Raw genomic sequence first — 12,960 nt, 5'->3', positions numbered from 1 at the left:
TAAATTCCTTCCATTCGCGAATACAAGACCCATTCCTATTGGCTATGGTTGACCCAACCTCCATCAAGGGAGAGATCCTTGAGATGACTGTCGAGCATGTGGAGCAGCTCCATTCAATGTGGTCCCTCATGTTTGAGCCGAAGACATGCGAGGACTTTCTGCACAAACTCAAGGCGCACGCGGATAATTTCTATACGGATCTGCTGACCGAGTCGCGGGAGAAGCAGGCGGCCATCCTGGATGACATAGCCGCACTCCGAGCCGAGGCCAGCGACCTCACCCGACTCCTCCATGAGACGGTGGACATTGGTCAGAGGCCCGACGATGTTCCAATGATCATATTGCAGCTGAAGCTGGACAAAAGCATTGAGCATCTGCGCGAGGAGCTCTCGAAACGTCGGGCGGAGATCGGGGAGCTGCTGCTCCAGCAGGAGCAGCTCTGCGAAGAGCTGGGCGCACTGCCGCTCCCTATACTGGCGGACCCGCTGCCCCTGCCCGATGAGATGGACGGCTTTCGCGACCATCTCGACAACCTGCGCTCTCAGCGCGCAGTGCGCCAGACGGAGCTGGACCAGCTGCGCAAGGCCATCAAGCATGACATGAAGATGCTCGAGCTGATGCCCCAGACCGATGCAGAGGATCGCCTACTGAACGATCTGAGCCACAATCTAACACCAGAGACACTAGAGCGGCTGCGGCAGATGCGCAACAGTTATGCCGAGCAGATCCAGGAGCTGCGCTCCAAAATCCATGACATGCGCGAAAAGATCTACGTGCTGTGGGATCGCCTCCAGGAGACGGACGAGAGCGCCATGCGACGAGTGCGCGAGTTCACCGAGAATACGCAGCGCACCTATGACATCCTCCATTCAGAGCTGCAGCGCTGCCAGGCACTGCGCAGCCAGAACCTCAAGACGTTCATCGAGCAGCTGCGCGTCGAGATAAGCAAGTGGTGGGATCTAACGCTCAAGAGCCAGCAGGAGCGCAAGCGTTTCTCCAACTACTACAATAAGTATTACAACGAAGACCTGTTGGAGCTGCACGAGCTTGAGCTGGATGATCTGAAGAGCTTCTACACGTGCAACAAGGAGATTTTCGATCTGTACGAGAGCCGTTCAGAACTTTGGTCCCGCATGCAGGCTCTAGAGGCAAAGGCCAACGAGCCGAATCGTTTCAACAATCGTGGCGGCCAGTTCCTTAAAGAGGAAAAGGAACGCAAGGCCATCACCTCGAAGCTGCCCAAGATTGAGCAGCAGATCACTGAACTGGTGCACGCCTATGAGGTGCAATCGCATGGCCCGTTTCTGGTTTATGGCGAGAACATACTGGAGCTGATGGCTGGCGAATGGGAGAACTATCAGCAGGCCAAGCAGAGCTCGGCCCGCAAGAAGGCCCCGCCCACCACGAGGACGGGCAGCAGCAGCAAATTGATGATGCCACCGCCGACTGCCGGTTCAATGGCCCCTCGCACGCCCCGAACTTTGAAGAACATGTCCTCAATGTCGACCTCGACAATGTCGTTGCGCAAGACCCCAACAATCCAGCTGATCACTCCCAATATGACCAAGAGCACTGGGAACCTGCACAAGCGACTGAATCCATCAGCAGCCGCCAGCTCTTCGGGGTATCGGACTCCCAACGCCAAGCGCAGCCTCATGAGCTCTCTGAATTCGATACGCCCGTCGCCGTCTACCGCACAGCGGCTGGCCAACAGCCAGCTGAAGGCGTCCAAGTCGCCACTAAAGCGGGTCCGCGTCCTGGACAACACATTGCGTTGCAGCGGGGATTGGGCAGACGCAGCATTGGCACACGCTCGAACAAGAAGCCACGCACAAAATCAGCGGTGCCGGATACAAGATCGCCCAGCGATTCCGAGTATATGACCGATGAGACCACTGAAAATGACCGCGAAGCCGGGATCTCCTATGAAGAATTGGTGCCCACGAGTCGCTCCTCAGTGCTGCCCGTCGGCGGGGCTCAGCATCAGCGCAATCGCGTGGCTATGCCACGAATTCGCCATGTCCTCGTAAACCACAATTCGGTGGCGTTGGCCGCCAACACACCGTCAAAGCAGGCGGTCAATCAGGAGGAGAGGCCTCGATTTGGCAATCAATTGAAGCTCCCATCGCCACGTGAAAGTCGCATGTGGCCGAATCCACGATGAGATTATTGGAATTTTTATTTGCGTTTTATGGTTGATTTCATTTTTTGTACCTTTATCTGTTTATCTCTGTTTCATTTATTTTCGATGTTGGCCCAATAAAAATTAAATTACCTTCAAGAAGGACAACCGAACCAAAAAAAAAAATAAGATATAAAAAAGCGCTAAAGATTAGCTTGTTTATATTATTATCAGGCCCAAAACTTTCGGCAGTCTACCGACCATTCCATGCCCAATAAATTAAATTTGGCCAAAAAATCTGATGCCATAATTATGGCGATTTATTTGTTTCATTTCATTGAGAGTCAGATCAATCATAATACTATATTCCTAAATATTCCGTAGAAGGTATAACATAGTCGATCAAATAGCAGTCTATATTAAAAAAATATGGCAAATGTTTACAATTATTTCTGTTTGGCATTCGCACGCTCCCGCGAACGTGTTTTGGCACTCTCTCTCTCTCTTGTTCTGTTTGTGCTCTGTTATCGGTCAGCTCTTTTTGCAACAAAGCTCTCGCAGGCCTTTCAAATAGCTAGCTAATGGAATGATTTAGCAGTATAGCTCTGGCAGTGAATGAATTAAGTTCCTAACAAGCAAAATGTTGAAAGTGCGCAGCGGTCTATCTATAATTCAGGCGCAAAAAGCAGCCCTCTCTGTCAGCAGTCCGCTGGTAAATATATAGTATACATATAGATCCGATATCACAGTGATATACGTTTTTAAATCTCTTGTAGCGTTGGCAGACCACAGCAGCTGTAGCAGAGCCCAGAAATGATGCAGAGTGGCTACAAGCTCGTCCCTTTGATCAGATTCCTAGTACAACTTTTCTGTCTACTGTTCGGAATTTTATGCCTGGAGGAAAATATAGCAAACTGGACATTGTGAAATTGTTCAAAGCTTTGCAAGACGACTATGGAAACATATTATATTTACCAGGTATGATGGGAGGTACGTCATACCTGATGACTCACAATCCCAAGGACTTCGAGGTCGTGTTCCGGAACGAAGGAGTGTGGCCGCATCGGCCTGGCAGCGATACTCTTCGCTATCATCGGAAGACTCATAGAAAGGATTTCTGCCAGGGAGTGGAGGGAGCTTTACCCACACAAGGAAAAACCTGGAGCGACTTTCGATCGGCTGTAAATCCTGTCCTAATGCAGCCGAAGAACGTGCGGCTTTACTATAAGAAGATGTCCCAAGTGAACCAGGAGTTTGTGCAACGGTGCGTATGACTGATAATAAATCCCTGTTTACGCTCAAGTATGTTCTCCCCCCTTCACAGTATTAAAGCACTCCGTGATATCGATACCCAGGAAGCTCCAGATGATTTCTTAAACGTTATATATCGGTGGACCCTCGAGTCAGTCTCTGTGGTGGCTCTGGACAAGCAGTTGGGACTGCTCAAAGAGTCGGGCGATAACGACCAGGCTGTGTTACTTTTCAAGTAGCTGGACGATTTTTTTGAATTAACAGCCGATCTGGAGATGAAGCCCTCCATCTGGCGTTACGTTAAAACACCCAAGATAATGAAGCTAATGAAGTCCCTAGATGGCGTTCAAGAAATAACTTCAGCGTATGTAGTCGAAGCTATAGAGCGTCTAGAGAAAGAGGCCAAGGAGGGTGTTGTCCGCCCTGAGAGCGAGCAGAGTGTACTGGAAAAGCTGCTCAAGATCGACAAAAAGGTGTCGACGGTTATGGCCATGGACATGCTAATGGCCGGAGTGGATACCGTACGTAGTCTGTTGTTCTCATACATCCTTTTTTTCCAGACCTCATCGATGAAGAACGTTCCCTATCTACGTGCCTGCATCAAAGAGTCACAACGGATCTATCCTTTGGTCATCGGCAATGGCCGGTTTCTCAATCGGGACAGCGTTTTGAGCGGATACCAAGTGCCAGCTGGTACCTGTGTGTCGATGGTTCCCCTGAGCTTGCTATCAAGCGAGGAGCACTTCCCCAAGGCTGCTGAGTTCCTGCCAGAACGTTGGATTCGTAACGCCACAGACTCCAACGGGCAATGCCCGGCAAATGACTTGAAGCTGAAGAATCCGTTTGTGTTCTTGCCCTTCGGATTTGGACCCCGGATGTGCGTTGGAAAGCGCATCGTGGACATGGAGCTCGAGCTGGGCATCGCTCGACTCATTCGGAACTTTAGCATCGAGTTCAATCATCCCACGGAGAACGCTTTCCGCTCCTCCCTGATCAATTTTCCCAACAGTAAACACATTTCTCATCCTAAATTATCTTTACAACTGGAAAACCTTGAAGGAACTTATTTGCAATATAAAGTAGGTGTTTTTTTGGCCGCACGTCAGTCAGAATCAACTTGTTTTGTGCTTTGAGGCATGAGGCAAATCAAGCACACAAAATTTTCATTGTGCAATTTGTGCCAACACGAGAGGCGTCACTTATCTGTGCGGAGGCATTTTCCTTGAGCAACACATTGTGCAATCGAAATCCTGCACACATCACATAAATTCCTTCCATTCGCGAATACAAGACCCATTCCCATTGGCTATGGTTGACCCAACCTCCATAAAGGGAGAGATCCTTGAGATGACTGTCGAGCATGTGGAGCAGCTCCATTCAATGTGGTCCCTCATGTTCGAGCCGAAGACATGCGAGGACTTTCTGCACAAACTCAAGGCGCACGCGGATAATTTCTATACGGATCTGCTGACCGAGTCGCGGGAGAAGCCGCACTCCGAGCCGAGGCCAGCGACCTCACCCGACTCCTCCATGAGACGGTGGACATTGGTCAGAGGCCCGACGATGTGCCAATGATCATATTGCAGCTGAAGCTGGACAAAAGCATTGAGCATCTGCGCGAGGAGCTCTCGAAACGTCGGGCGGAGATCGGGGAGCTGCTGCTCCAGCAGGAGCAGCTCTGCGAAGAGCTGGGCGCACTGCCGCTCCCTCTACTGGCGGACCCGCTGCCCCTGCCCGATGAGATGGACGGCTTTCGCGACCATCTCGACAACCTGCGCTCTCAGCGCGCAGTGCGCCAGACGGAGCTGGACCAGCTGCGCAAGGCCATCAAGCATGACATGAAGATGCTCGAGCTGATGCCCCAGACCGATGCAGAGGATCGCCTACTGAACGATCTGAGCCACAATCTAACACCAGAGACACTAGAGCGGCTGCGGCAGATGCGCAACAGTTATGCCGCGCAGATCCGGGAGCTGCGCTCCAAGATCCATGACATGCGCGAGAAGATCTACGTGCTGTGGGATCGCCTCCAGGAGACGGACGAGAGCACCATGCGACGAGTGCGCGAGTGCACCGAGAATACGCAGCGCACCTATGACATCCTCCATTCAGAGCTGCAGCGCTGCCAGGCACTGCGCAGCCAGAACCTCAAGACGTTCATCGAGCAGCTGCGCGTCGAGATAAGCAAGTGGTGGGATCTAACGCTCAAGAGCCAGCAGGAGCGCAAGCGTTTCTCCAACTACTACAATAAGTATTACAACGAAGACCTGTTGGAGCTGCACGAGCTGGAGCTGGATGATCTGAAGAGCTTCTACACGTGCAACAAGGAGATTTTCGATCTGTACGAGAGCCGTTCAGAACTTTGGTCCCGCATGCAGGCTCTAGAGGCAAAGGCCAACGAGCCGAATCGTTTCAACAATCGTGGCGGCCAGTTCCTTAAAGAGGAAAAGGAACGCAAGGCCATCACCTCGAAGCTGCCCAAGATTGAGCAGCAGATCACTGAACTGGTGCACGCCTATGAGGTGCAATCGCATGGCCCGTTTCTGGTTTATGGCGAGAACATACTGGAGCTGATGGCTGGCGAATGGGAGAACTATCAGCAGGCCAAGCAGAGCTCGGCCCGCAAGAAGGCCCCGCCCACCACGAGGACGGGCAGCAGCAGCAAATTGATGATGCCACCGCCGACTGCCGGTTCAATGGCCCCTCGCACGCCCCGAACTTTGAAGAACATGTCCTCAATGTCGACCTCGACAATGTCGTTGCGCAAGACCCCAACAATCCAGCTGATCACTCCCAATATGACCAAGAGCACTGGGAACCTGCACAAGCGACTGAATCCATCAGCAGCCGCCAGCTCTTCGGGGTATCGGACTCCCAACGCCAAGCGCAGCCTCATGAGCTCCCTGAATTCGATACGCCCGTCGCCGTCTACCGCACAGCGGCTGGCCAACAGGGTCCGCGTCCTGGACAACACATTGCGTCGCAGACACATTGGGCAGACGCAGCATTGGCACACGCTCGAATTGCTCCCCAGTGCTGCCCGTCGGCGGGGCTCAGCATCAGCGCAATCGCGTGGCTATGCCACGAATTCGCCATGTGCTCGTAAACCACAATTCGGTGGCGTCGGCCGCCAACACACCGTCAAAGCAGGCGGTCAATCAGGAGGAGAGGCCTCGATTTGGCAATCAATTGAAGCTCCCATCGCCACGTGAAAGTCGCATGTGGCCGAATCCACGATGAGATTATTGGAATTTTTATTTGCGTTTTATGTTTGATTTGATTTTTTGTACCTTTATCTGTTTATCTCTGTTTCATTTATTTTCGATGTTGGCCCAATAAAAATAAAATTACTTTCAAGAAGGACAACCGAACCAAAAAAAAACGAGGTGGAACGTTGTGAGTTGCTGCGGACACCGCAACTCTACAGTTATACCCGATACTAAGTCAGTATGGCTCTCCTCCGGCAGACGCCGCTAATATTAAACGACACGACAAAGAGTGCGTGCGAGAGAGACAGAAAATCAGTCTGAGCGTAACGTCGGGCGCTGCGTAGCCAGTGCAAATGGATTTGTTCCTTTTGGCTATAAAAATCTGGTCCAGATTCAGCAATCTGATAGATATGGTCGTTATCTATGATTCTGCGTTTTTAGTTTTCTCGAATGTGCAATATTGTGGATGCAACAGATTTTCTTCCTTTGTGGGGGCGGAAGGAGGTGGGGCGAAATTCTGAGATATACGTTTTATAGTGAGGTCTAACAGAAGTGCGGATACCAAATTTGGTTACTCCAGCCTTAATAGTCTCTGAGATTTGTGGATGCCCCAGATTTTCGTCCTTTGCGGGGGCGGAAGGGGGTGTGGCGAAATTTGGACACGAAACGGTCAAGGTCCGATATCACAGGAGTGTGGATACCAAATTTGGTTGCTCTGGCTCTTATAGGTTCTGAGATCTTTGAACTCATATTTTGAAATTGGCCAAAACCGACCATGAAACCTGTGTGTTAGAGAGAGACAGAGCGAGTAAGAATGAAATTGTTTTCTTGATTCTGGCTATAATAATTATACGATCTGGTTGAGATCTTACATTCTAAAACATATAGTCATCCTCTAAGATTCTGCGTTTTTGGTTTTATCGTATCTTTAAAAATGTGGATGCCACAGATTTTCGTCCTTTGTGGGGTTTTGAAATATTTTTGTAGCAGTGACATATCACAGAAGTCTGGATACAAAACATCGTTGCTCTAGCTCTTATAGTCTTTGAGCACTAGGCGCTGAAGGGGACGGACAGACTGACGGACGGACAGACGGACAGACGGACGGACGGACAGACGGACAGACGGACAGACAGACATGGCTCAATCGACTCGGCTATTGATGCTGATCAAGAATATATATACTTTATGGGGTCGGAAACGATTCCTTCTGGACGTTACACACATCCACTTTTACCACAAATCTAATATACCCCAATACTCATTTTGAGTATCGGGTATAATAACAAGATATAAAAAAGCGCTAAAGATTAGCTTGTTTATATTATTATCAGGCCCAAGACTTTCGGCAGTCTACCGACCATTCCATGCCCAATAAATTAAATTTGGCCAAAAAATCTGATGCCATAATTATGGCGATTTATTTGTTTCATTTCATTGAGAGTCAGATCAATCATAATACTATATTCCTAAATATTCCGTAGAAGGTATAACATAGTCGATCAAATAGCAGTCTATATTAAAAAAATATGGCAAATGTTTACAATTATTTCTGTTTGGCATTCGCACGCTCCCGCGAACGTGTTTTGGCACTCTCTCTCTCTCTTGTTCTGTTTGTGCTCTGTTATCGGTCAGCTCTTTTTGCAACAAAGCTCTCGCAGGCCTTTCAAATAGCTAGCTAATGGAATGATTTAGCAGTATAGCTCTGGCAGTGAATGAATTAAGTTCCTAACAAGCAAAATGTTGAAAGTGCGCAGCGGTCTATCTATAATTCAGGCGCAAAAAGCAGCCCTCTCTGTCAACAGTCCGCTGGTAAATATATAGTATACATATAGATCCGATATGACAGTGATATACGTTTTTAAATCTCTTGTAGCGTTGGCAGACCACAGCAGCTGTAGCAGAGCCCAGAAATGATGCTAGTACAACTTTTCTGTCTACTGTTTGGAATTTTATGCCTGGAGGAAAATATAGCAAACTGGACATTGTGAAATTGTTCAAAGCTTTGCAAGACGACTATGGAAACATATTATATTTACCAGGTATGATGGGAGGTACGTCATACCTGATGACTCACAATCCCAAGGACTTCGAGGTCGTGTTCCGGAACGAAGGAGTGTGGCCGCATCGGCCTGGCAGCGATACTCTTCGCTATCATCGGAAGACTCATAGAAAGGATTTCTTCCAGGGAGTGGAGGGAGCTTTACCCACACAAGGAAAAACCTGGAGCGACTTTCGATCGGCTGTAAATCCTATCCTAATGCAGCCGAAGAACGTGCGGCTTTACTATAAGAAGATGTCCCAAGTGAACCAGGAGTTTGTGCAACGGTGCGTATGACTGATAATAAATCCCTGTTTACGCTCAAGTATGTTCTCCCCCCTTCACATTATTAAAGCACTCCGTGATATCGATACCCAGGAAGCTCCAGATGATTTCTTAAACGTTATAAATCGGTGGACCCTCGAGTCAGTCTCTGTGGTGGCTCTGGACAAGCAGTTGGGACTGCTCAAAGAGTCGGGCGATAACGACCAGGCTGTGTCACTTTTCAAGTAGCTGGACGATTTTTTTGAATTAACAGCCGATCTGGAGATGAAGCCCTCCATCTGGCGTTACGTTAAAACACCCAAGCTAATGAAGCTAATGAAGTCCCTAGATGGCGTTCAAGAAATAACTTCAGCGTATGTAGTCGAAGCTATAGAGCGTCTAGAGAAAGAGGCCAAGGAGGGTGTTGTCCGCCCTGAGAGCGAGCAGAGTGTACTGGAAAAGCTGCTCAAGATCGACAAAAAGGTGTCGACGGTTATGGCCATGGACATGCTAATGGCCGGAGTGGATACCGTACGTAGTCTGTTGTTCTCATACATCCTTTTTTTCCAGACCTCATCGATGAAGAACGTTCCCTATCTACGTGCCTGCATCAAAGAGTCACAACGGATCTATCCTTTGGTCATCGGCAATGGCCGGTTTCTCAATCGGGACAGCGTTTTGAGCGGATACCAAGTGCCAGCTGGTACCTGTGTGTCGATGGTTCCCCTGAGCTTGCTATCAAGCGAGGAGCACTTCCCCAAGGCTGCTGAGTTCCTGCCAGAACGTTGGATTCGTAACGCCACAGACTCCAACGGGCAATGCCCGGCAAATGACTTGAAGCTGAAGAATCCGTTTGTGTTCTTGCCCTTCGGATTTGGACCCCGGATGTGCGTTGGAAAGCGCATCGTGGACATGGAGCTCGAGCTGGGCATCGCTCGACTCATTCGGAACTTTAGCATCGAGTTCAATCATCCCACGGAGAACGCTTTCCGCTCCTCCCTGATTAATTTGCCCAACAGTAAACACATTTCTCATCCTAAATTATCTTTACAACTGGAAAACCTTGAAGGAACTTATTTGCAATATAAAGTAGGTGTTTTTTTGGCCGCACGTCAGTCAGAATCAACTTGTTTTGTGCTTTGAGGCATGAGGCAAATCAAGCACACAAAATTTTCATTGTGCAATTTGTGCCAACACGAGAGGCGTCACTTATCTGTGCGGAGGCATTTTCCTTGAGCAACACATTGTGCAATCGAAATCCTGCACACATCACATAAATTCCTTCCATTCGCGAATACAAGACCCATTCCCATTGGCTATGGTTGACCCAACCTCCATCAAGGGAGAGATCCTTGAGATGACTGTCGAGCATGTGGAGCAGCTCCATTCAATGTGGTCCCTCATGTTCGAGCCGAAGACATGCGAGGACTTTCTGCACAAACTCAAGGCGCACGCGGATAATTTCTATACGGATCTGCTGACCGAGTCGCGGGAGAAGCAGGCGGCCATCCTGGATGACAGCCGCACTCCGAGCCGAGGCCAACGACCTCACCCGACTCCTCCATGAGACGGTGGACATTGGTCAGAGGCCCGACGATGTGCCAATGATCATATTGCAGCTGAAGCTGGACAAAAGCATTGAGCATCTGCGCGAGGAGCTCTCGAAACGTCGGGCGGAGATCGGGGAGCTGCTGCTCCAGCAGGAGCAGCTCTGCGAAGAGCTGGGCGCACTGCCGCTCCCTCTACTGGCGGACCCGCTGCCCCTGCCCGATGAGATGGACGGCTTTCGCGACCATCTCGACAACCTGCGCTCTCAGCGCGCAGTGCGCCAGACGGAGCTGGACCAGCTGCGCAAGGCCATCAAGCATGACATGAAGATGCTCGAGCTGATGCCCCAGACCGATGCAGAGGATCGCCTACTGAACGATCTGAGCCACAATCTAACACCAGAGACACTAGAGCGGCTGCGGCAGATGCGCAACAGTTATGCCGAGCAGATCCAGGAGCTGCGCTCCAAAATCCATGACATGCGCGAAAAGATCTACGTGCTGTGGGATCGCCTCCAGGAGACGGACGAGAGCGCCATGCGACGAGTGCGCGAGTTCACCGAGAATACGCAGCGCACCTATGACATCCTCCATTCAGAGCTGCAGCGCTGCCAGGCACTGCGCAGCCAGAACCTCAAGACGTTCATCGAGCAGCTGCGCGTCGAGATAAGCAAGTGGTGGGATCTAACGCTCAAGAGCCAGCAGGAGCGCAAGCGTTTCTCCAACTACTACAATAAGTATTACAACGAAGACCTGTTGGAGCTGCACGAGCTTGAGCTGGATGATCTGAAGAGCTTCTACACGTGCAACAAGGAGATTTTCGATCTGTACGAGAGCCGTTCAGAACTTTGGTCCCGCATGCAGGCTCTAGAGGCAAAGGCCAACGAGCCGAATCGTTTCAACAATCGTGGCGGCCAGTTCCTTAAAGAGGAAAAGGAACGCAAGGCCATCACCTCGAAGCTGCCCAAGATTGAGCAGCAGATCACTGAACTGGTGCACGCCTATGAGGTGCAATCGCATGGCCCGTTTCTGGTTTATGGCGAGAACATACTGGAGCTGATGGCTGACGAATGGGAGAACTATCAGCAGGCCAAGCAGAGCTCGGCCCGCAAGAAGGCCCCGCCCACCACGAGGACGGGCAGCAGCAGCAAATTGATGATGCCACCGCCGACTGCCGGTTCAATGGCCCCTCGCACGCCCCGAACTTTGAAGAACATGTCCTCAATGTCGACCTCGACAATGTCGTTGCGCAAGACCCCAACAATCCAGCTGATCACTCCCAATATGACCAAGAGCACTGGGAACCTGCACAAGCGACTGAATCCATCAGCAGCCGCCAGCACTTCGGGGTATCGGACTCCCAACGCCAAGCGCAGCCTCATGAGCTCTCTGAATTCGATACGCCCGTCGCCGTCTACCGCACAGCGGCTGGCCAACAGCCAGCTGAAGGCGTCCAAGTCGCCACTAAAGCGGGTCCGCGTCCTGGACAACACATTGCGTTGCAGCGGGGGATTGGGCAGACGCAGCATTGGCACACGCTCGAACAAGAAGCCACGCACAAAATCAGCGGTGCCGGATACAAGATCGCCCAGCGATTCCGAGTATATGACCGATGAGACCACTGAAAATGACCGCGAAGCCGGGATCTCCTATGAAGAATTGGTGCCCACGAGTCGCTCCTCAGTGCTGCCCGTCGGCGGGGCTCAGCATCAGCGCAATCGCGTGGCTATGCCACGAATTCGCCATGTCCTCGTAAACCACAATTCGGTGGCGTTGGCCGCCAACACACCGTCAAAGCAGGCGGTCAATCAGGAGGAGAGGCCTCGATTTGGCAATCAATTGAAGCTCCCATCGCCACGTGAAAGTCGCATGTGGCCGAATCCACGATGAGATTATTGGAATTTTTATTTGCGTTTTATGGTTGATTTCATTTTTTGTACCTTTATCTGTTTATCTCTGTTTCATTTATTTTCGATGTTGGCCCAATAAAAATTAAATTACCTTCAAGAAGGACAACCGAACCAAAAAAAAAAATAAGATATAAAAAAGCGCTAAAGATTAGCTTGTTTATATTATTATCAGGCCCAAAACTTTCGGCAGTCTACCGACCATTCCATGCCCAATAAATTAAATTTGGCCAAAAAATCTGATGCCATAATTATGGCGATTTATTTGTTTCATTTCATTGAGAGTCAGATCAATCATAATACTATATTCCTAAATATTCCGTAGAAGGTATAACATAGTCGATCAAATAGCAGTCTATATTAAAAAAATATGGCAAATGTTTACAATTATTTCTGTTTGGCATTCGCACGCTCCCGCGAACGTGTTTTGGCACTCTCTCTCTCTCTTGTTCTGTTTGTGCTCTGTTATCGGTCAGCTCTTTTTGCAACAAAGCTCTCGCAGGCCTTTCAAATAGCTAGCTAATGGAATGATTTAGCAGTATAGCTCTGGCAGTGAATGAATTAAGTTCCTAACAAGCAAAATGTTGAAAGTGCGCAGCGGTCTATCTATAATTCAGGC

The 12,960-nt window shown here is 49.9% G+C and overlaps 3 protein-coding genes and 1 pseudogene across 3 annotated transcripts; all 4 read left to right on the top strand.

Moving 5' to 3' along the window:
• Nucleotides 1–44: 44 nt before the first annotated feature.
• LOC117194823 lies at nucleotides 45–2,520 on the top strand (annotated as a pseudogene).
• A 187-nt stretch (nucleotides 2,521–2,707) lies between these two features.
• LOC117194822 (probable cytochrome P450 12a4, mitochondrial) lies at nucleotides 2,708–3,702 on the top strand. Its single transcript, XM_033399304.1, has 3 exons — nucleotides 2,708–2,834; nucleotides 2,899–3,386; nucleotides 3,447–3,702. Exons 1-3 carry the CDS (start codon nucleotides 2,763–2,765, stop codon nucleotides 3,610–3,612), a joined length of 726 nt encoding a protein of 241 aa, XP_033255195.1. The 5' UTR covers nucleotides 2,708–2,762; the 3' UTR covers nucleotides 3,613–3,702.
• A 5,680-nt stretch (nucleotides 3,703–9,382) lies between these two features.
• On the top strand, nucleotides 9,383–10,495 carry LOC117194821 (probable cytochrome P450 12a5, mitochondrial). The gene is made up of 2 exons (XM_033399303.1): nucleotides 9,383–9,905; nucleotides 10,476–10,495. The coding sequence occupies exons 1-2, from the start codon at nucleotides 9,383–9,385 to the stop codon at nucleotides 10,493–10,495; spliced, it is 543 nt and encodes a 180-aa protein (XP_033255194.1).
• Nucleotides 10,496–10,971: 476 nt separating this feature from the next.
• LOC117194820 (protein regulator of cytokinesis 1-like) lies at nucleotides 10,972–12,680 on the top strand. The gene is made up of 2 exons (XM_033399302.1): nucleotides 10,972–12,316; nucleotides 12,667–12,680. Exons 1-2 carry the CDS (start codon nucleotides 10,972–10,974, stop codon nucleotides 12,678–12,680), a joined length of 1,359 nt encoding a protein of 452 aa, XP_033255193.1.
• The last annotated feature ends 280 nt before the right edge of the window (nucleotides 12,681–12,960 follow it).

This window comes from Drosophila miranda (genome assembly GCF_003369915.1).
Source record: "Drosophila miranda strain MSH22 chromosome Y unlocalized genomic scaffold, D.miranda_PacBio2.1 Contig_Y3_pilon, whole genome shotgun sequence".
NCBI classification, from domain to species: Eukaryota; Metazoa; Arthropoda; class Insecta; order Diptera; family Drosophilidae; genus Drosophila; species Drosophila miranda.
The sequence above is the reverse complement of the archived record's forward strand: the minus strand, read 5'-3'. Positions and strand labels throughout refer to the sequence as shown.